At 43.1% G+C, this 22,046-nt stretch overlaps 1 protein-coding gene across 1 annotated transcript; it reads right to left on the reverse strand.

Moving 5' to 3' along the window:
• Positions 1–56: 56 nt before the first annotated feature.
• On the reverse strand, positions 57–21,229 carry LOC134747986 (symplekin). The gene is made up of 13 exons (XM_063682678.1): positions 21,060–21,229; positions 20,735–20,928; positions 19,717–19,912; positions 18,901–19,082; positions 17,146–18,695; positions 16,323–16,571; positions 14,220–14,417; positions 12,665–12,771; positions 11,963–12,068; positions 7,424–7,542; positions 5,011–5,154; positions 4,675–4,818; positions 57–1,724 (listed from the first exon to the last, which is right to left on the reverse strand). Exons 1-13 carry the CDS (start codon positions 21,102–21,104, stop codon positions 1,602–1,604), a joined length of 3,357 nt encoding a protein of 1,118 aa, XP_063538748.1. The 5' UTR covers positions 21,105–21,229; the 3' UTR covers positions 57–1,601.
• Positions 21,230–22,046: the final 817 nt, after the last annotated feature.

Raw genomic sequence — 22,046 nt, forward strand, 5'->3', positions numbered from 1 at the left:
CTTTTTATTTATAAATATTTACAAACAATTATTTATTTCAATTAGGTTTGTTGAAAAACATAATCCATGAAACATTTAACAATATAGGGTATTTGACTGTATTTAAAATAAATTAAAATCATAATCATAATCGTTTATTGCATAAATAAACCATGCATGAAATAAAGCACCAAAAGATTAATAGAGACACGTAGACAGCAGTTATTTTTATTAGACACAATTTCTATTTTAAAACGCGTATAAAACTATGAAGAGTAGGTAATTTGATTGTGACACATGCTAGTGTTTCATATAAATACCAATCAATCAATCAATCTTTAAGTAGTATGGCTCCATCGATACTGTCGATGATTTCGTCAACGTTAAAGTGGGATCCACGTGGGATCGAATTAATATTTCTTAATTTTCTTCAGCCAGTGTATGGTAAATAAAATTATGGGCCTCCAGGGCTCTAGCCAGACACTGTTAGAGGTAGAAATACCAAATGCTCTTAGAGCACGATGTTGTTCGGTAGTTATTGTTGTTGTTATCTCGTAAAACCGATAGCTGGATTTTACGAGAAGCACGGCCGTTGACTCCAAAATGGTGGTTAAACACGCTTTGAGATTAATTCTCCATTCACTGCACACTACCAAATTATATTACTGTATAATAAAGCTATCGATATTACACTTTAAACAATTTTAATGAGCAAAAAACAAAGGAATTAATCACGAGGCTACTATCAAGATGGCGTTCGAACCGGAAGTCCATATAAATTCCATAGTCGCAAAACCGTTTTGACAGTTCGAAAAAAGAAACTGATTTGATTAGTAGTCAAATACCCTATTCAGGGTCATGAGAAAACCGGTTTGGTCAAGTTTAAAATTGGAAACCGATCAACATCGCAGAACTATTTATCTCGTAAGGCCAAATGTGAATTACAATGTACACTCCGTTTCAATCTAATTGGAACCTTTCATAAACCCAATTCATCCCAAACAAACGAAATTCATCCTTCATTCATCAAAATCTTGTATAGCCTTACGAGATTACAATACAAAATACAACATCCCTAGACTGCGACCATGTTAAGATTGCACTGACTTCGGCGCCCGCACCTTTCCATATATATTTCCTGAATACGCAAGATAACATGGTAATGAGAAAGAATTATGGTAGACGCCCGAGTGTCGTCACAGTTTAGTACATTTCATTTTGGAATTAACACTTACTGTCCCTCGCTTTCAACAATGACATGGGTCGATACGTCCGTGCATTATATGTGATGCATAAGCTTACAGAGCTATCCATTTCTGACGTCACGTAGACTTGACAAGAGTTAATTGGACGGTGCATTACATGTCATGCACGGACAGTAAAAGTGTTAACATGGCGAGCACATATACGGTGAACTACTCAATGGCCCTTTTGCCCCCTAATTTTTTAGGAAAATCACCACTGCGGGCTTAAAATAAGGGTCATAATAGTATAGTTTAGCTGTCGAATCTTCCAACAAAATCCCATATGGTAATATTTATGTATATGTATGTATTTTGACTTTAAGCATCATCACGCATCATACGTTGCACTTATAGTGTGTCACTAGTCGAGGGGCGGGGTCATTCCATCCCGGGGGGGAGTGGTTCCAGGGGATTCCCAGTGGGGAGCGGGTTTCCTAGTGGGTTTCCTAGAGCGTTTCCGTGAGTATTTCCTGGTGGAGGCACTGGCGGGTACTGTTGTTCCTGTAGGGAAAAAACATGACTAATTAAAAATACATTGTCGATGATGGGTCTTGGGCTGTCTATTCTTTTCAACCTTAATTTCAATTCCCAAGTGTTTTGTATTTGAATAACTTTATTTAATTCAAAATTATGAACAAAATGTTGGTATGAATAATTCAAATTATTTCGAAATAGGCAGCTTGGTTTTACTAGTTCAGTAAGTACTTACTTCTACGCTGAAAAGTGAGTAAACAAGTTCTGTTATTATTCTTTTCAATAATTGTTAATATTGGACCGAGGTTTGAGTCTTTGCCATGGTAGCAATTGGATATCACAAGTGGCGATGGCGAAAAAATAATTTGTAATTATTAAGAAACTCCACAGATTTTTTGTGTAGTTTTAATAGCTTACTACGTTCGGCAAGAAAATAGGTTAGTTGTGATAGCAGTACTGTCGTTAGTTGTTCTAACTTTGCTCCACCAAACTGAATATGTGTGCCCGGTTTTAGATTTGACGGCTAGAATAGTCGATCTAAATTAATTGTGTCATTATTAACCCCTTTGAACGCCAAGCTTGTTGTGCCCGTTGCGTCGTTGTGAACTTTGTCGCAATGCACAAAGGTTGATTAAATTAGGCCTGTTGACGTCCGGCCGGTCAAAGGGGTAACAAAAAGGTACTTTGCCTGTACCTGTGGAACGAGGTTTCCGGCGCATTGTTGCTGTACGTACCTGCAGCACGGCCCGCAGGGGGGGCACCTGTGCGGCCAGCGCCGCCGGCTGCGGGGGCAGCGCCAGCAGCACGGCGGCCGAGCCCGGCAGCGTGCGCTCGCAGCACTTCACCCGCCATGTTGCTGTACGTACCTGCAGCACGGCCCGCAGGGGGGGCACCTGTGCGGCCAGCGCCGCCGGCTGCGGGGGCAGCGCCAGCAGCACGGTGGCCGAGCCCGGCAGCGTGCGCTCGCAGCACTTCACCCGCCATGTTGCTGTACGTACCTGCAGCACGGCCCGCAGGGGGGCACCTGTGCGGCCAGCGCCGCCGGCTGCGGGGGCAGCGCCAGCAGCACGGTGGCCGAGCCCGGCAGCGTGCGCTCGCAGCACTTCACCCGCCATGTTGCTGTACGTACCTGCAGCACGGCCCGCAGGGGGGGCACCTGTGCGGCCAGCGCCGCCGGCTGCGGGGGCAGCGCCAGCAGCACGGTGGCCGAGCCCGGCAGCGTGCGCTCGCAGCACTTCACCCGCCATATTGCTGTACGTACCTGCAGCACGGCCCGCAGGGGGGGCACCTGTGCGGCCAGCGCCGCCGGCTGCGGGGGCAGCGCCAGCAGCACGGCGGCCGAGCCCGGCAGCGTGCGCTCGCAGCACTTCACCCGCCATGTTGCTGTACGTACCTGCAGCACGGCCCGCAGGGGGGGCACCTGTGCGGCCAGCGCCGCCGGCTGCGGGGGCAGCGCCAGCAGCACGGCGGCCGAGCCCGGCAGCGTGCGCTCGCAGCACTTCACCCGCCATGTTGCTGTACGTACCTGCAGCACGGCCCGCAGGGGGGGCACCTGTGCGGCCAGCGCCGCCGGCTGCGGGGGCAGCGCCAGCAGCACGGCGGCCGAGCCCGGCAGCGTGCGCTCGCAGCACTTCACCCGCCATGTTGCTGTACGTACCTGCAGCACGGCCCGCAGGGGGGGCACCTGTGCGGCCAGCGCCGCCGGCTGCGGGGGCAGCGCCAGCAGCACGGCGGCCGAGCCCGGCAGCGTGCGCTCGCAGCACTTCACCCGCCATGTTGCTGTACGTACCTGCAGCACGGCCCGCAGGGGGGGCACCTGTGCGGCCAGCGCCGCCGGCTGCGGGGGCAGCGCCAGCAGCACGGCGGCCGAGCCCGGCAGCGTGCGCTCGCAGCACTTCACCCGCCATGTTGCTGTACGTACCTGCAGCACGGCCCGCAGGGGGGGCACCTGTGCGGCCAGCGCCGCCGGCTGCGGGGGCAGCGCCAGCAGCACGGTGGCCGAGCCCGGCAGCGTGCGCTCGCAGCACTTCACCCGCCATGTTGCTGTACGTACCTGCAGCACGGCCCGCAGGGGGGGCACCTGTGCGGCCAGCGCCGCCGGCTGCGGGGGCAGCGCCAGCAGCACGGTGGCCGAGCCCGGCAGCGTGCGCTCGCAGCACTTCACCCGCCATGTTGCTGTACGTACCTGCAGCACGGCCCGCAGGGGGGGCACCTGTGCGGCCAGCGCCGCCGGCTGCGGGGGCAGCGCCAGCAGCACGGCGGCCGAGCCCGGCAGCGTGCGCTCGCAGCACTTCACCCGCCATGTTGCTGTACGTACCTGCAGCACGGCCCGCAGGGGGGGCACCTGTGCGGCCAGCGCCGCCGGCTGCGGGGGCAGCGCCAGCAGCACGGCGGCCGAGCCCGGCAGCGTGCGCTCGCAGCACTTCACCCGCCATGTTGCTGTACGTACCTGCAGCACGGCCCGCAGGGGGGGCACCTGTGCGGCCAGCGCCGCCGGCTGCGGGGGCAGCGCCAGCAGCACGGTGGCCGAGCCCGGCAGCGTGCGCTCGCAGCACTTCACCCGCCATGTTGCTGTACGTACCTGCAGCACGGCCCGCAGGGGGGGCACCTGTGCGGCCAGCGCCGCCGGCTGCGGGGGCAGCGCCAGCAGCACGGTGGCCGAGCCCGGCAGCGTGCGCTCGCAGCACTTCACCCGCCATGTTGCTGTACGTACCTGCAGCACGGCCCGCAGGGGGGGCACCTGTGCGGCCAGCGCCGCCGGCTGCGGGGGCAGCGCCAGCAGCACGGTGGCCGAGCCCGGCAGCGTGCGCTCGCAGCACTTCACCCGCCATGTTGCTGTACGTACCTGCAGCACGGCCCGCAGGGGGGGCACCTGTGCGGCCAGCGCCGCCGGCTGCGGGGGCAGCGCCAGCAGCACGGTGGCCGAGCCCGGCAGCGTGCGCTCGCAGCACTTCACCCGCCATGTTGCTGTACGTACCTGCAGCACGGCCCGCAGGGGGGGCACCTGTGCGGCCAGCGCCGCCGGTTGCGGGGGCAGCGCCAGCAGCACGGCGGCCGAGCCCGGCAGCGTGCGCTCGCAGCACTTCACCCAGCCTTCCCACGCTACTTTATTGTTCCACACCTAAACGAAAAAATTTCTATAAGGGACAACATTCTATGCTATCGACTTGACAAGTTGACTCGACAATGTGCTGGCGTTTAGCAAGTTGAGTGGCTCTAAAGTAATCTGTCCGATGAATATACATAAGCAAAACGAAGGGACTGAAAATATTTTCGGAAGTTTTCGGAAAAAATCGGGCGGGTCTTCTGTTACCTCCTTCTCAATGAGCAGTTGCAGTATGTTGAGTACGAGCGGCTGCAGCGAGGGATGCAGTGTAAGCGCTTGCAGCACTGTTCGCATGAGCAGCACAGGTATGTCTGGCTCTTCGATTAGTTGCTGTAGCACTATTGCTAGCACCTGTAACAAATTGATATTTGTATACGACGTCGGTGGCAAACTAAGCCTTGATTTTATATCCCAGTTAGTACCATGACAGTTCAAATAGTTCAATTACTGCCATTTGTCGAACCGATCTGTCATATTAATACAAAATTGATACAAAAGAAGTAATAAATATGCCAATCTAACAGTTATTTTTAATTGGACAACTCCGCTCCATTTTAGCTTGGACAAAAAAGCTTTCGTATGTCCGGATGTTCTCCTCTACAGGCAGATTCTCGTGAAATTTTGTAAGCACGTTCAAGAATAAAATAGATTTTTTTTGTTGATTCAGTTTTCGAAATGGCGGAGCAAAGGGGGTTCGCGAGGTCTACAGGTCACAGAGCCACTATTACTACAAAAATACAAATACAAAAATCTTTATTTGTTTTAAACACAAATTGCCATGATTTAGGTGATGGAGCCGCCCGGTAAGCAAACTATTTGTACAAATAAAAATTTAAAATCTAAAGATTAATTTCTAAAACCAAAACAACAAAAATTACCATTTTACTTACACTAAATTTTAACAAACTTATGATATTGTAACTTAAATAATTTATAATAATAACTATAAATGCATGAAAAACGTGTGTGTGTGTTTGTGTGTGATACTGTTCTGTCCGTTTGCCTATTTCTTTTTTTTTTTTTTGTATTCTGATATTAGTAGTTTTTCCGTTTCTTCGTATGATTTTGTTTTTAGCCACGCAGTAAGAAGTGTTTTGCAATCACGGTGTGACTTTGAGTGAATGTCTAATTCTTTATTTATTTTATTATATAAATAGGCAGACTTTGCGTTAAATTGCGACCTTGCAAAGTGCGATCTTGTACGTGAAGTCTTAGCTACATAGATAATACGTCTATTATTTTTGTAGTTAGGGTTATATGGTAATAATTTGTGTGTTTTTAGTGTTGTTTGTAGTATGTATAACTTCCTGACCGAAAGTAGGCCACTGGTTTGGAATAACAAGTCGGTAGGGTATCTATTTTTTTTGAAAAACATGACTTTTAACAGTGCACGTTGAGCTCGTTCCAGGTCAATGAGACGACTTTTTGCTGCGCCTCCCCACACAGGTATGCAATACACTATTATAGATTGTACCAGAGATATATAAATTTCATTTAAAACGTTGCGGGAGTTGGTTAAACTTGTGCTCACTTTACATGGAGTAATGTACCTCAGCGTCTTAAATATCCAGATCATTTTCCTAACTCTACTAGTGATTTGGTCAATGTGAGAGTACCAGTTCAAGTGTTGGTCCAAGAGTACACCTAGATATTTTGTTTTAGATACTTTTTCTATAATTGGACAATTACAAACAGGAGAGTTAGATTGCTGACACGAGTGAATTTTAAGGTCCATTTGAAAAGTAGGTTGAGTAGAATTTGTTATACTAAAGCAAATATATTTTGTTTTATTCGTGTTTAGTGTTAACAAATTTATCCTTAGCCAATTCGAGATTTTAGCCATACCACTTTCAGCATTGACCTTCACCTCATCCCAAGATTTTCCAGAAAATATAACTGCTGTGTCGTCAGCATAGGAGAATATGTCAGCTTTAGGAATGGTCATGTCACAGAGGTCGTTTATGTAGACTAAAAATAAAGTTGGGCCTAACACGCTTCCCTGGGGCACGCCGTACAGCACGTTCTCATTTTCACTACAAAATTCGCCCAGCTTAACCCGTTGCTGCCTACCGTACAGGTAATCCATGAAGAGTGCGAGTGGTATACCCCTGACACCTTTTTTTTCCAGCTTTTGCACAAGAATGGGAAGAGACACTGTGTCAAACGCCTTTTTTAAATCTAGAAAGACCGCTAAGCTCTTTTTGTTTTTGTCCAGATGATCTACAACTATCGAGGTAAGAGAATTTACTGCGTCTTCGGTTGATTTACCGCGTCTAAATCCGAACTGCGATGTAGACAGAAGGTTGAATTTGTCTAAATAGTTCAACAATCTGTTATTTAGTAGCTTTTCTAAGATTTTAGAGATCACCGGTAGAACTGAAATAGGGAAATATTACTATATCTGGGATACAAAAACAAAATTAAAAAAGAGCTTAGCTACATGCAGTACCTCACCAGTGCCTGCATGTTGCCGACCCTTTAAAATCTGTACACACTTTTTTATAGTTTGTACTAGTTTTTTGAAGGCAGACGTCTCCAAACTTTTTGATTGGCAGGCTTGGAGATCTGTCCCGGGGGCCATAGTTTGAAGAATCCCGCTGTTAAAAAGAGATGACATTACCTCCTGTGTGAAAACTTGCTTCTCCGCGAAACACAGCGCGGTGGCTTTGATGATGTACTTGAGGTCCACCACGCCGGGGTCGATCAGGTGTAGCGCTATCAGCAACTCCGCGGGTGAGACTGTAACATTATTTTGTTAGTATTATCAGTGGGGTGACACTGGACCTTTAGGGCGCTCTCGGCTCCGTTCGGTTCAGCGTTGCAACGAGCAATTATTAGGGCTGGCAAAACTTGACATTCCTTTGCGTCACAATAATAATAATAGTTTGGTCTTATAGTCTTAGTCTTTGTTGTTCGACGTAGGCAGCGCGCAAACTTGACAACCCTAAATAGCCGAAAGGGATAGTGCCCTCCATTAGAAAGGGACAACTAGATTCGACCCTGACTCGCTGTCACACTTCGGTTTTGTAGGAATTGTCATTTCTGTACGGTAGTACTATTATTTTATTCTGTGGTATTTATCCGTAAAACACTTAATATGTTTTTTATATATTCTCTTCGTTCCGCTTGTAAATGCTGTTTGAATGCTGCGGTGTCGAAATCTCAGAACTCAATATTCTTTTAATATGCATTTACAGACCCAATCGTGACATAGAAATATTCTTTGAGCGTCTGAGCACACTAATGGGTAAGATCGCGCGCCAAGAACAGAGGAAACAAATAATAATAGCTGGGGACTTGAACATAGATATGCTCTCTTACTCCAAAACATCCGAAAGACTAACAAATCTCATGCTCTCCTATAACTTCAAGCAAATAATCAAAAAAGCAACTAGGGAAGCGGGAAATTCCAAAACATGTATTGATCTCATCTTTACAAATGTAATAAACTATGACCTAACGGTAGAGGACCATGGTATATCCGACCACAAAAGTTTGCTGTTCAAAATGGACCATATAACAAAAAACAACGAACCTAAACCTAGATTTATACTAAGCAGAAATTTCAACGAAGCAAATAAAATGAGATTTAAATCCGCATTACAACAAATCGACTGGGCTAAGCTATTAATATCAAGAAATGATGTCAATAAAAACTACGAAACTTTTCATAACAAACTCCAAGAAATTCTCAATCAATGTATTCCAAAAAAAAGAACAAAACTGAAGTCTAAAAAGCCAATAGCATGGCTGACAAAAGGTATAAAGCGATCCTGTACGCATAAAAGGCAATTAAAACTGCTTAATCAATCTATAAAAAGTACCATCCTAGCAAATCACTACCAGAAATATACGAAATTACTAAAAAAATGCGTGAAAACATCCAAAAAATCAGCCTATTCAAAACAAATACAGTCCTCCGATAATAAAATTAAAACTATGTGGAGTATAATAAATTCCACAACGGGGAAAAAATGCAATCGTATACCTAAAAATATGCCACTTATAAATTCTAACAGCAATGCAAATAATCCGAGCCAAATAGCAAACCTTTTCAATGAACACTTCGCGTCAGTGGGTGAGAAACCCTCGCACAGATCAGACGTTAGCCACGCAAGCGCATGCGACGCGCAGCCGCGGTCGCAAGCGTACGGTCGCCCCGTTATTACTCCATGTACTAACTCCCTATTCTTGCAACCGGTCTCTGAACTAGAAACGCTGAAAATAATGCGCGCTCTTAAGAATAAGAAAAGCAGCGGTTTTGATGAAATCCCACCAACTTTGATAAAACATTGCGCAACTGAATTACAAGGCCCGTTAACTCAACTTATCAATCAATCATTTACTGAAGGCAAATTCCCGAACAATCTAAAAATCGCTAAAATAAAACCCATACTCAAACCAGGAGGCAAGGAACAGGACCCCAGTCAATACAGACCAATCGCAATTCTGCCGGCCCTGTCAAAAATATTTGAAAAGGCTATGTCAAATCGCATTTATAGCTTTTTTGAAAAATTTAAAATCCTTGACTCCAGTCAGCACGGCTTCCGAAAGCATCACTCAACTACGCTAGCAGTATATAAGTATATGCAAGAAATATTAAATTTTATAAATAAAAAAAAATATGGCGTCGGTCTATTGCTAGATATGACCAAGGCGTACGATAGAATATCCCATAAAATACTCCTATCAAAACTATATGGAATGGGTATACGTGGAACAGTACACAAATGGTTCGAATCCTACTTAAAAAACCGCAAACAGTACGTGCAAATTGAATACTGCAACCATAAAACGGGGGAGGTAGAGGAAATAAAATCGCAAACACGACTTATCACTTGTTCCATCCCTCAAGGTAGTATTTTGGCCTGTGTCCTATTCATTGCGTACATCAACGATTTACCAAAAGCTCTTAGTAACAATTGCATATTGTTCGCGGACGACATTTCACTACTCTTTGACTGCACAAATGATACTGAATGTAACACACGCCTAAAAGATATTCTAGTAACTGTTTCGAATTGGCTAAATGATCACAACCTCGAAATAAACTATAAAAAAACTAAAACCATCCAGTTCAAGCCATTCCAGAAGAAACCGCTAAACATCTCGCTAAACATCAATAACAATTCAATCGAACAAGTCACCAAATTCACACTCCTAGGTTTAACAATTGACTCGCATATAGACTGGAAAGAACACATAAAAAAAATCAAAGCAAAACTCTCAAGATTCATATATGCCCTTTGCGCAATTAAACGAAATACAGACCTACATTGTGCCCTTTCTGTATACTATGCCTACGCTTATTCGTGGCTGCGTTATGGAGTGATCCTGTGGGGATCCAGCACAGATGCACAGGATCTCTTTATAATGCAAAAACAATGTGTCCGTATTCTTGCAAACATACGAGTGCCGGAAAGCTGCCGCCCTTTCTTCTTGAAATATAAATTGCTGACCCTACCTGGTATATACATTTTGGAAACAGCAAACTTTGTACGAAAACACTTACACCTATACCAAATGCGTAAAGATTTAGTAGCACGTACCACTAGATGCAACAACTTGTTAGCTACCCCGACATGGAACTTAGCAATATATAAGAATAGCCCCCACGTAAGATCAATCCAAATATTCAACAAGCTTCCTCATAACATATCTACTGAGACGAAAGACAAAATTTTTAAAAGAAAACTCATTAATTTACTTACCGAGAAATGCTACTATAGAATCGATGATTTCCTAAATGACGATAACCTTAATTAATTAATTGATCTGACGCACATACTTTTTTAGATAATTATAAGGACATAACTGTATTTCATTCGAATAAACTATGATAAATGTAACTATACGCATGTATTCTATTGTATGTATTCTATTTCGAATCAACTATGACAAATTTAACTAATTATGATACTAGAGACTCAACAAAAATGTGCTATGATTTACTAATAAGTAGACGTAAATCCTAATTAATTTGACTAACTACTATAGATATACGGACATAAATATACTCCATTGAATAAACTATTGTAAATTTAATTATAATACTAGAGACCTAGCTAAATGTTGTATAAGTTGTATTGTTATATAAATTAGTAATAAGGTAAACAGTAAGACAGCTGCAATCATATTGTAACACCCTCACAGGGTAACATGTACGCTTCCTAACAATAAGTATAACACCATGTATTTCTATGCATCAATGTACATGTAAGCAATAAATGACAATAAACAATAAACAAATTTCACTATGAGCTCTGTCAGATTTTGAGAAAGGAAACTAAACGTATTATTTTTAGGATAACATTACACAATACGACATGTAGAGGACAGGTGATTAATCAGGAACCTGTAGTCTACCATTTTTGTATATTTTTCGCTAACTTTTAAACTCTTCATATTCCTAATATTTTCTGTAAACATTAAATCGCAGAATATTATTATTTATTTGTTGTATGAGAATTCAAATGAATTCGCTAGTGAACCGTAATACTTTTACTTACAAACATAATAAGCTGAAAACAACAGTATTCAATATCAAACCGTGTAAAAGTCATAAAATATCTCAAATATTTACTATAGGCACAGTCAGCTAGGATCAAAAATATTGATGTGGCATAAGTGCCGTAAAATATGTAGGTAGGTACGGGTACACGTCTTAACGCATAACAGATGGTAATAGGGGGTATTACTGCAATGTTCTGCCACCAGAGTGCAGCACTAGCCCCTTTAGTAAACCATAGAGTAACTTATACATACTGTGCCATTAACAGTTTATTGACAAGTTTTCATTAAATAGAATTTAGGTAATTGTCGATTCAGCTTTCGATTTCTTTTCAAAATGGCGGAGCCATACATTTATTCAGTTTTAAGTTCAATGAACTGTCGCCGGCAGTATTTCCGGACCGATACGACCTTCAAGAAAGAGCGTACTCCCATCTTAAAGGCCGGCAACACACTCACAAGTCTCACAACCTCTCTTGTGTTGCCATGGGCGGCAGTAATCGCTTACCATCAGGTGTTCCGTCTGCTCGTTTGCCTCAAATATCATAAAAATTATGCTCGCGAGTTCTACAGCTCACAGAGCCACTAGTAAATAGGTATTTTTGACTGACATTACCTTGAGTTATCCAGTAAAATAAGATTAAATTACCTGGTAAAACTTCCTCGTTAGGGTTCTGCAGTCCGAGCAACTTGTTAAACACCTCTTTCACAACCATCGGGTTTAGCTTTATTAACTTTGGCAACGCAGCTATAATCTATGGACAAACATAAGAAACACATTAAAATATGCGAGTTCCTATAATTGGCTTCCTGTATCAACTATAATTTTTATGTTAATGTCACAGCTGTTGGATCTCCAAATAAATAAAATAAAAATAAAATAAATAAAATATGTGCAGTGAGATAATAGATCGGTCAAATATTACAATAAAAACGCAAAGCGTGAAAGTTGTCGGACTTTTTTCACTTTATGGGTTTTTTTTTGCCATAACTTGCTGTGTAATGTTGAAGATGCATTAAATTTGGAACAATTTAAGCCTACCCGCAGCGCCCTATGTCAATCAGTTCTTGAGATATGAGGCTTCAAAAAATGAGTTTATTTTTACTAATGATATTTTGAGTTTTGCTCATATTTTCAGCCAAATATGGGCACACGGTTATGCCATTTGCCATAACATTAATTGTAATAAATAATGTTAAAGCAAATTTAATTACCTTTCATTTTAGTGCAATAAAGGGTCAGTACCTAAGTAAAAAATTAGATTTCTATAATGGGGAAGGCAACAATTGTCAGCTGTCTTTATTTTTCTCACGCCGTGTGTTGTGTTCGTTGCACGTAGCCAACACTAACCTCCTTCTTGGAGAGCCCGTTGAGCACTGGTATGAGGAAGCGCACGTCGGACACGCGCGTGGCGTAGAGAGCACGCACGCGCGACACCAGTTCCTGTGTGGGCGGGCCTACGAATAAAAATACATAGTTAACTTAACAATCAAGTCCGATTCCGGGAAAAACAAGAAGTCTACGATAATATTGTATTGCTGTACAGTTGTACACATTATTGTATTGCTGTACAGTTGTAGACACAAAGCACTCAAAACCGACTATTTTTAGGGTTCCGTGCCCAAAGAGTAAAAACGGGACCCTATTACTAAGACTCCGCTGTCTGTCTGTCTGTCCGTCTGTCACCAGGCTGTATCTCATGAACCGTGATAGTTAGACAGTTGAAATTTCCACAGATGATGTATTTTTGTTGCCGCTATAACAACAAATACTAAAAACAGAATAAATATTTAAGTGGGGCTCCCATACAACAAACGTGATTTTTTTGTGTAATGGTACGGAACCCTTCGTGCGCGAGTCCGACTCGCACTTGGCCGGTTTTTATCACTTTCAATAGCCGAAGGCGATAGGAGGCGAAGGGGGGAGGGGGCTTTTCAGTGCGACTTTCAATCTGGAGGTCGCGGGTTCAAACCCCGGCTCGTACCAATGAATGAAACATCATTTGATATTTACCAGTCGCTTTTCGGTGAAGAAAAACATCATGAGGAAACCGGACTAATCCTATTGGGATTAGTTGTCAAGCGGACCTAAGGCTCCGATGAGTCGTGGCGAAATGCCGGGATAACGCGAGGAATATGATGATATGGGGCTTTTTCATTGAAAAGGGACCTTATTGTCGATGGCGCTTACGCCGCACAGCGTCGCGCGGCATTGTATTTATATCGGAGCATCGTTAATAATGGCGTAAGCGCCATCGACAATAAGGTCTCTTTTTATAGAAAATACCACATATCATATGTAACAACTGTGTCAGCAGCGTGTCAGCGCTGCGCGGGCTACTTAAATTATCATCCAGCAGTGCTAGGAAAGTGTCGCGGCGGGCGGCGGTGGCGCGCTTGTACTTATTACGTTACTATATCTGATAGTAACAAAATAACTTACTTTTTCTCAGTAAATATATTTAAAAAAAAAACATTTATTTCGAACCACAGAAATCCATAACAGGTTAGTCGAACATGCAGGAACTTAAAACTATTTATTTATTTATTTTATTATTATTATTATAATGTCACTTACAGTATACACCAAACATGACACTATGTTAGATACAATTAATTATTACTTAACTTACTAGATATCTACAACTACAATATATACTTAGCTAGGAACGATGCAGGCTCGACCAGTGCTGCATATAGCGACTATCGAGCCTACCCGCTATCACACTCAGGATACTGTTGCTACTGCCAAGAAGGAGCCATATGCAGGAGCCGCGTCAGTAGTGCATCAGCGCCGCGCAGACCGTCATCAGTGCGAGGAAAGCATCGAAGCGGGCGGCGACGGCGGCGCGATTGGCTTTAGCTGGCGCGCTCTAGTTACCTACATTACTAGGTCGTGAACTTACATTTCTCAGTGAAAATATGCAGGAGCCTCGTGAGCAGCGTGTCGGCGCCGCGCGGGCAGTCGTCCAGCAGCGCGAGGAAGGCGCGGCGGCGGCCCGCGGCGGCGGCGGCGCGCGCCGGCGCCTCGGCGGCGCGCAGCACGGCGCGCTTGCCCTCCGCCGGCGCGCCGCCGTACACGCGCCCCACCTCGATCATCAGCTCTGAGGGGAAACCGCACGGCACAGTAAACACCACACCCCTTATCCATAAAACCTTACGGGCCTCGTTTACTTCAATTATGTTTTATCCCTTTCTTACAAATACATAAGTCAAAATGACAGATAAAGACGAAAGATTCGTAGGTAATTCAGGCCAGTATCGCGTTTATGAATAACGCCACAACTTGTGGGCCACAAGTATTCAATGGAGCGGTAAGACGTATCGCGATCACAATTTTGCGCTTTCGTAATCAAGCGGTCTTTAAATTGGATGTTGATCCGCTCGCCGCTCCCGGTGTGCGAGTGAGACATCACTATATGCACGTGCAAAATGCTGTTTCGCTCAACCGCACATCGAAGCGGCCTACTCGTCCGCATCAGTGTGATAACCGCGTAATTTTCTTAAGCTCGACCGCATATTTTACTTGCGTCCATGTTTACGATGCGCTTGCGCTGTATTGCAAGTCTAAACATTAAAACGAGCCCCCTGCTCCAAAAATACAACACAAACTTTCTAAGTGACAACATTAATAAAGTTCATTTTTTTCTCTAAAATGTCCGCATTTGAGATTCTTATTTGCCTGCACCAGTTTTAAGAAAAATACTAGGCACATTTGATTCATCCGGAATGGCAATGGCTGACATCGATTAAAATGAACGTATTCACAAACTTATCCGTTTAAAAATATTACGTAACATCAGCAACTACCTCCTTCCCCGCTTACAATAGCCCGAAGCATTGGCGAACGTCCGTTTTGACTCGGGCATGTCCGGATGTTCTCCTCTATAGGTATAGGTCGCAATTCTCAACCGATTCTCGTGAAATTTTGTGACCAGATTCTATGAATAAATACAATTTTTTCGTCGATCCAGTTTTTACAAAATGAGGAAAATGGCATAATGGACTTAAGCACCAATAGCGTCTATGGCGCTTAAGACCATTGTGAGTTCACTGTGATAATGACACAAATGCACTAAGTAATTTTTACTTTTACTTTTTCTAAGCTTATAGCGAGGTCTACAGCTCACAGAGCCTCTAGTAATAAAGTACTAATTCCGATCCCTAATGTACCGCCATCAGGGGGGTGTCACCTAAACTGCGCAAGTTTAGGTATATTTGGCCGGCGCACCACCCGGGAAGGTGTATGGCAGTGGGCTCGGCTCGCACAATAGTCGTGTCACGTGGCGCTCGCGCAAAATTGAAAATACGCAATGGCTTCGAAACCTAAATCGCGATCTAATCTGTATAAAAGATAATGTTCTGTTTACGGATGTCTGAATAAACGGAAGAACATATTTTTTTAAATTTCGGACTATATTGACCGACATATTTTCAAAGGAATAAGTACTTCTGTGGCATACCTACTTCCGTGAGAATCAGACATACTATCGCCGGCTAAAAATTTTATGTTTACAGAATCAACGTTTGTAATTCCTACATGTTTATCTTTTTGTTTATGTTTATAAATCAGTAGGTATAGGTACAAAAACTTGTGAAGTGACAACCCCGTGCCGACACTCGCCGCTCGGTCATAAAACTGCGGCGCGCAACGGTCACGCGCGATTATAAGTTTCAATTTTGCTTGCAGGCGGCGAGTGTAGGTATAATTTTATACCTAAATTTGGCTTTTGTGAAGGAGTGAATTTTCTGTACGGTAGTACTATTAGTTATTCTGTGCCGCCATCAAAATCAAGGTCACGCATAAAATGGTTCTTTGTCTGTCAACTTAAACAATAGTAGGTAATTTTTGAGCCGTTAACAACACTCACCCTCAATAGGCCAATAAACAGTGTCATAGCCAAGTTAAGGCACATCGTGTCGGTCCAAGTGGATCACGCCCCGTATCCGTCCTGGTCCGACGCGAACTCGCCAGGCGAGTTTGGTTCTTTCATAATATTAACACTCACCCTCATTATCCATAAACAGTGCCATAACCAAGTTAAGGCACATCTTGTACAGGTCGTCGGTCCATGTGGGTCGGACGCCGTGACGGGCCTGGTCGCCTGCGAACTCGCTAGGCGGGTTCGGCATCGCGATGAAACCGAGATATAGACGTGCGTGTTTTTCGACAACTTTTTTAACCGCTTCCGTGCTGCTGGCGTAGATTTTGAGGGTAGCATTGAGTGCTAGGTCACGGATTTCTTCGTTTTGACTCACTGAGGAAGATAGTGACACATTTAGATAATAATTCAATCACACAAAACATATAACTTCAGAACATGCACACACCAGGAAATGGTGTTAAACTTTCTAAGAAGATTTGACCAAAACCAAATAATATCACTAAAACCAAAGAGAATTTAGTATAGAGGCGTATTGTCCAAGTGAATTTTGTAGTCACAGTTAATTTCTTTCGACACAGGGTTAAAACTTATAGAACGCCATTTGACTTTGATCCTTGTTCTTTCACTGATATGTGTTAAAATTGTTAAATATCAAACGGTGTCACCATCTACACGAGAATAGGCCAAAGGTATGGCGCCATCTTTTTGAGCATATTTTTTTCTTGATTTTCGGAGGCACGTCTTTTTCTTAGACATTATGTATCTTATACCTACAGAGTTATATATATATATTTGCTAAAACCTTTTCAAATTAAACGGAAGGCTGTAATGACGGTTTCTATCAATTTATGTGTGTATGATGTTGTAGGGGCTGAACATTATACCCATTCAAAACTACTACTTTTAAATGTAAGATTAATCAGTGGAAACAAATAACGATACTTACTGACATTACAGACGAGTGCAGCCACGTACTTATGCGCCCAGGGCGCTCTGTACAAACACAGCTCCTCCAAGATCTCCATCGCCAGCACGGGCACGTTGTTCTCCGCCACCAGATGCTTCAAGTAGTCCACCGACTCCTCAGTCACCAGCGGGGCTTCCAAGTATATCTTCCTTAGCAACATATCCTTGGCACCTTCAACGACTGGCTCCACGCGCTCACACACCTGCGTTATCAACGCACACAGCAACTGATTGTAATTCTGATCGTGTTTCTCATGCATCTTTGGCTGTAAAGTCACAGGGTGCCGGCTAAAACCTTGCATGAAGGCGTATTCCTCGTACAACCATGACAGAGCTAAGTCGATACGGTTGGTTGGGTCTTCTAGGATGTAATTGAGCACTAGGTCGCGTATTTCTGGTGTGTAGCTTGAAGCGAAGATTGTGATTAACTTTCCGCGTATAGAGGAAGCTCCGCCTATCGCGGCTTCCTTCTCTGCGTTAAGAATCCTGGTGACCGCTTGTAGAATTAACCTCTCCTTTATTTCCTTTGGTATAGGCCGAGTGATCTCTTGCAGTTTAAGTAGCTTCACTTTCTGTTTTAGCTTAGGAACTGTGGGAGTCTGCGGAGGAATCGCCTTTTCTTTTTCCTTATTCTTCCGTTCTTCTTCTTTAAGGAAATCTTGCCTAGTTTCTTCCATGATTTTCTCCGCTTCTCTGTCAGCATTGGTAGACTGTTGCAGTTTGGCTACTGCTTGCTTGAGTGTGATCTTTTCTTCATCGTCTCTTAATAACGGGATTTTAATGGTTTCAGAGACAGGTGGTACGGGCGCTGGGACGGGGACGGGGGCGGGCGGAGGTGCAGATTCGTCCTTAATGAGACTATGTATCATTTTAGCGAGAGATCTCTTCTGAACTTTGCTGCCTGCATTCGGTATGGGCTTGTATAAAGTTACAAAACTGCTAGGCATTTCACTTGGTAGATTATTAACTAGCGTGGCTGTCACAAGTTTGACTACATTGTCTGCATTATCGAGCCCTTCAAATAGCGTATCTTCAGTAACGGTTGGTTGTTTAGATAAACTTGTTTGGCTGTCATCGTCGTAATTGAATTCGCCTCGGCTGTTGCTGTCGCTGCCTTGACTGTTGCTTTGAGGCGAATCAATTCTTATTCTCTTGGTGGGGATGTCCGCGGTTTTAATTTCTCCCAATCGCTTGTTCCTTCTCTCTTTAGGAACCGCTTTATTAATCTCTTGCTGGGTCATTCCGATGTCTATTAAAAGCTGGGTTAACTGAGGTAACATATCATTTGACGAGGGATGTTTTATTAGATTTACCAGCAGCATCTTGAGATGTTTCCTAACAGAGTTGACTTGCGATTGCGACAGGGTCGGAGGTAACGTCGTGTGAAGGTCCCCGAGAGCTTGTACGACTCGTGGCATGTATTTTGGTCGGAACTTGGATATGAGACACAAAGTCGTCATGCAAGCCATTAGGTTGACGCTAGAGATGTGTTGGGAGTTGTGGAACTTTACCAACAGTGTGAAGATATGCCTGAAATATAAAAATATATCAATAATGAAAATGCACCATCTTGTAGTGTCAATACATCAAAAATCAAAATCAGTTGACTAATTTTGCAACGTAAAATTGAACTAGCCTGACCGTTTTCACAGGAACAAAAGCATAATATAGGAATTTTAGGCATGTATATTAAAGTATGTTACCATGTGTGTGATAGCTTGTTAAAAGTACTCACTCTGACTCCTCTTCCAAAGCCCTCCTCTTGATAAAAGTCAGGCTCTCGGGCAGTCTGTCCAGACTGAACTCTCCTTCAGCAGGCTCACCAGCTGTTTGTAACAGAACCACCTCCTCTAGGAACTTGATGGAGTGGGTGCGGATACCCTCGTTGTCACTGTCTATCATGTTTAGGACTAAGAGCTGGAGCAACAATACACAATATTACCTATTTTATTTATAATCATTGTACAGTCACTCTCTGTGATTGTTATGCCATTTAGGGTTTAAGCTAAATTGGACAATCCATAGCATGAGTATGGGACAACCAATTTAGCTAGGACCCTAAATGGCATTTAACAATCGCGGAGAGTGATGGTACAATACAACAAAGTATAAATTGTGTAGACCTCTTAACAGACATAATATGTGATTATTAAGCTTAATCTCCTCATTATTACAGAAAGTGAAAGTCTGTTAGTGGCGGCGCATCAAATATTTAATATTCATACATTAAATATATAAAACCGGTTTAATATATTTAATATGTCAGTGCCTCAGGGAAGTTTTGTTATTAAAATTCGTAGCCAAAGTTAATATTGCATTCTTATCTTAACAAGCTTTAGGAAAAGCTCTTGAAAGTGTGAATAATAGTCAAGTCAGTGGTAATCAAGTTCCATTGAACTCGATGGTGGGTGGTATAAGTATATAACATCCATATCATATTGATCCTAATAATTAAATAAAAATTTGGATTGAAATATAACCATAAACCCTATTTCTCGGTACAACTGCTACCCTTACTGCAAACACTTACAATTATGTTAAAATGCCTCACCTTAAGAGCAGAAAGCTGCTGCCACACATGCTCCTTATCAGTGTATGGCGCATCACTTTCACAGAGCCACAGAAGAGAGTTCCGGTACACAATACTGGCCGCCTGGATGGCTCGCTTCTGTACTGCGATTACTGTGTCTATGATTGATATTCGCAGCTTCCCTACTATGGTGGGGAGGTGTTCAGGTTGGATCTTGCTATAAAAAAAATACTTTGTCTCAAGGTTTTTTGTTTACTGTCTTTTAGGGCCACCCCACACTAGCATCTCCTGAGCGTCAGGGTCCAGTCAACTCTATGGCTACTGCGCAGCGACATCATTTTCCATAGCGCTCATTCAAAAGACACCAGTGTGGGGTAGCTCTTAAGATTCATATCTTAAGAGCCTGTATAGGGCTCTACAAACTATGGCCTGCGGGCAGGTTCCAAGCAAAAAAAAAGACAATTCCATACAATCCAGCCTATAAAAATGAAGCAGAGGCCTGGTAAACATGATGCTCCGTTCAAAAAGTTTGTAAACACCTGAAATAGGCTATAGTGTTATTCTTGATATTTATTGAAACTATAAAAATGGAGTCATGTCATGTCACTGGTATAGATGAGCTAAAAATTAGTTCCAACAAAAACATTTTCATGTAAAATGTTGCCAAAACGACCATATATCTCACACTGTCAAATAGTTATCAGATCTAATGTAGATGGCTCTACATACAGCTTCTAACTCTACACGCCCTAACTTCACAAACTCTACACCTTAGTCAAAATATGTGGCTTGGCCGTTTCGTTACTACAAGAATATTGTATATAGTTTGTACATCCTGGGCTTGTCTAAAGGGGCCCACTGATTACCAGTCCGCTGGTCGATATCAGCCTGTCAGTTAATCGCAAAAGGCCACATGCTGTCAGTTCTCGTTTCGGCCTGACGGCTAACACGAACTGATAATGTATGCCTGGGTCTCGAGGGCTTAATTATTATGAAGAGCTACTGGTGAAGCTGATAAGAATGCTACATTCTCCCTTACCTTACTTCCTCTATGAAAGTTACAACTTGTTTTTTTACTTCATTGTTTTTGTCATTGATGTAGCTTAGAATGTTTTCCATGTACACAGGAATCATTTCAGGTAGCTGGTGTACCAGAACCTCTGAAATCTTCCTTAAGAGGTCCGATTTCTTCTTGCCATCTGACATGCCAGCGTCGTTTATCCATTGTATAAGCTGAAAAAGGAACGGGGAATAATAAAACATGGTATATTAAACAATTTGTGTATTCGCAATAAACAATTCGACACAAAAACAATGGAATACAAGTAAAAGAAAAGTGAGGTCTTGCACCGGTGAAAACGAACCTGGTTTTGTGCGGTTAACTTTGCGTTTTGATTATATTTTGACATTTTGGCTGTTTTTGCGCCTTCTAAGTTTAGTAAAACAATCTCATTGCATAAATGCAAGTATATTTTTGCAATAATTATACAATTTTAAATAAGAGGTGCGCTAGCGGTGTAACAACGTTTCATTTATAACTTTACAAAAAGTGAAGAAACTGTTGGAGTGAGAAGAATTATTGACGTTTCCTATAAGTCAACGTACGTGCAAAAGAAATAAAATATATTAGTTGAGGGACTTCTAATTTAGTCGGGTAATAAGGTCATATTTGACGTATAGTGTTGCAGTGTTGCTACCACAAAATTTTGCATGGGTACGTTTTGGGTACGTTCAAGAAAACAAATTGCCTTATAAACATGGAGACTACTTATAAAGGCAAATCCAAACGGGATCAAAGAGTATATATGGACGGGATGATCAAATCGACCGATTTGATCAGAAAATAAATTGGGGTCAATCTCCAATTTTAGATTGATGGTGATATTTGAACGCTCTAAATTAAACAAAGTTCCCCAAACGCAAGCCTAGCGTAACAAATTGGTATTCTAAGTTGTTTTTGTTTGACATTCATCGTTACTTATTTTGTTTTACTCATTTCCTCAAAGGTTGACTGGAAGAGATCGCATATAGTGATAAGTTCGCCTTTGTTTTATTTAATTCTTTTTGTAACTGTGTTTCTCGTATTTGTTCTTCTATGTAAGAATACCCAGGAAAAAAATAAAAAAGAAGCACAAAACAATTTGTGGTATTTTCTATAAAAAGGGACCTTATTGTCGATGGCGCTTACGCCATTATAAACGATGCTCCGATATAAATACAATGCCGCGCGACGCTGTGCGGCGTAAGCGCCATCAACAATAAGGTCCCTTTTCATAGAAAATGCCCCATTTATTGTATATTGTAATTGTAATTTATTGTTTGTAACATAGATATAGCTGGTCAAACAACTT

The sequence above is a fragment of the Cydia strobilella genome, chromosome 15 (assembly GCF_947568885.1).
Source record: "Cydia strobilella chromosome 15, ilCydStro3.1, whole genome shotgun sequence".
In the NCBI taxonomy this organism is placed as follows: Eukaryota; Metazoa; Arthropoda; class Insecta; order Lepidoptera; family Tortricidae; genus Cydia; species Cydia strobilella.

What these genes read in the sequence shown, in the direction of transcription:
- LOC134747986 (XM_063682678.1), bottom strand. Translation starts at nt 21,104, where the DNA reads ATGTCAAAATATAATCAAAACGCAAAGTTAACCGCACAAAACCAG. An exon ending in AGCAGCTTTCTGCTCTTAAG is followed by an intron (nt 19,083 to 19,716) that starts GTGAGGCATTTT and finishes TTGTTGCTCCAG; the next exon opens with CTCTTAGTCCTAAACATGAT. An exon ending in GCTTTGGAAGAGGAGTCAGA is followed by an intron (nt 18,696 to 18,900) that starts GTGAGTACTTTT and finishes TTTATATTTCAG; the next exon opens with GCATATCTTCACACTGTTGG.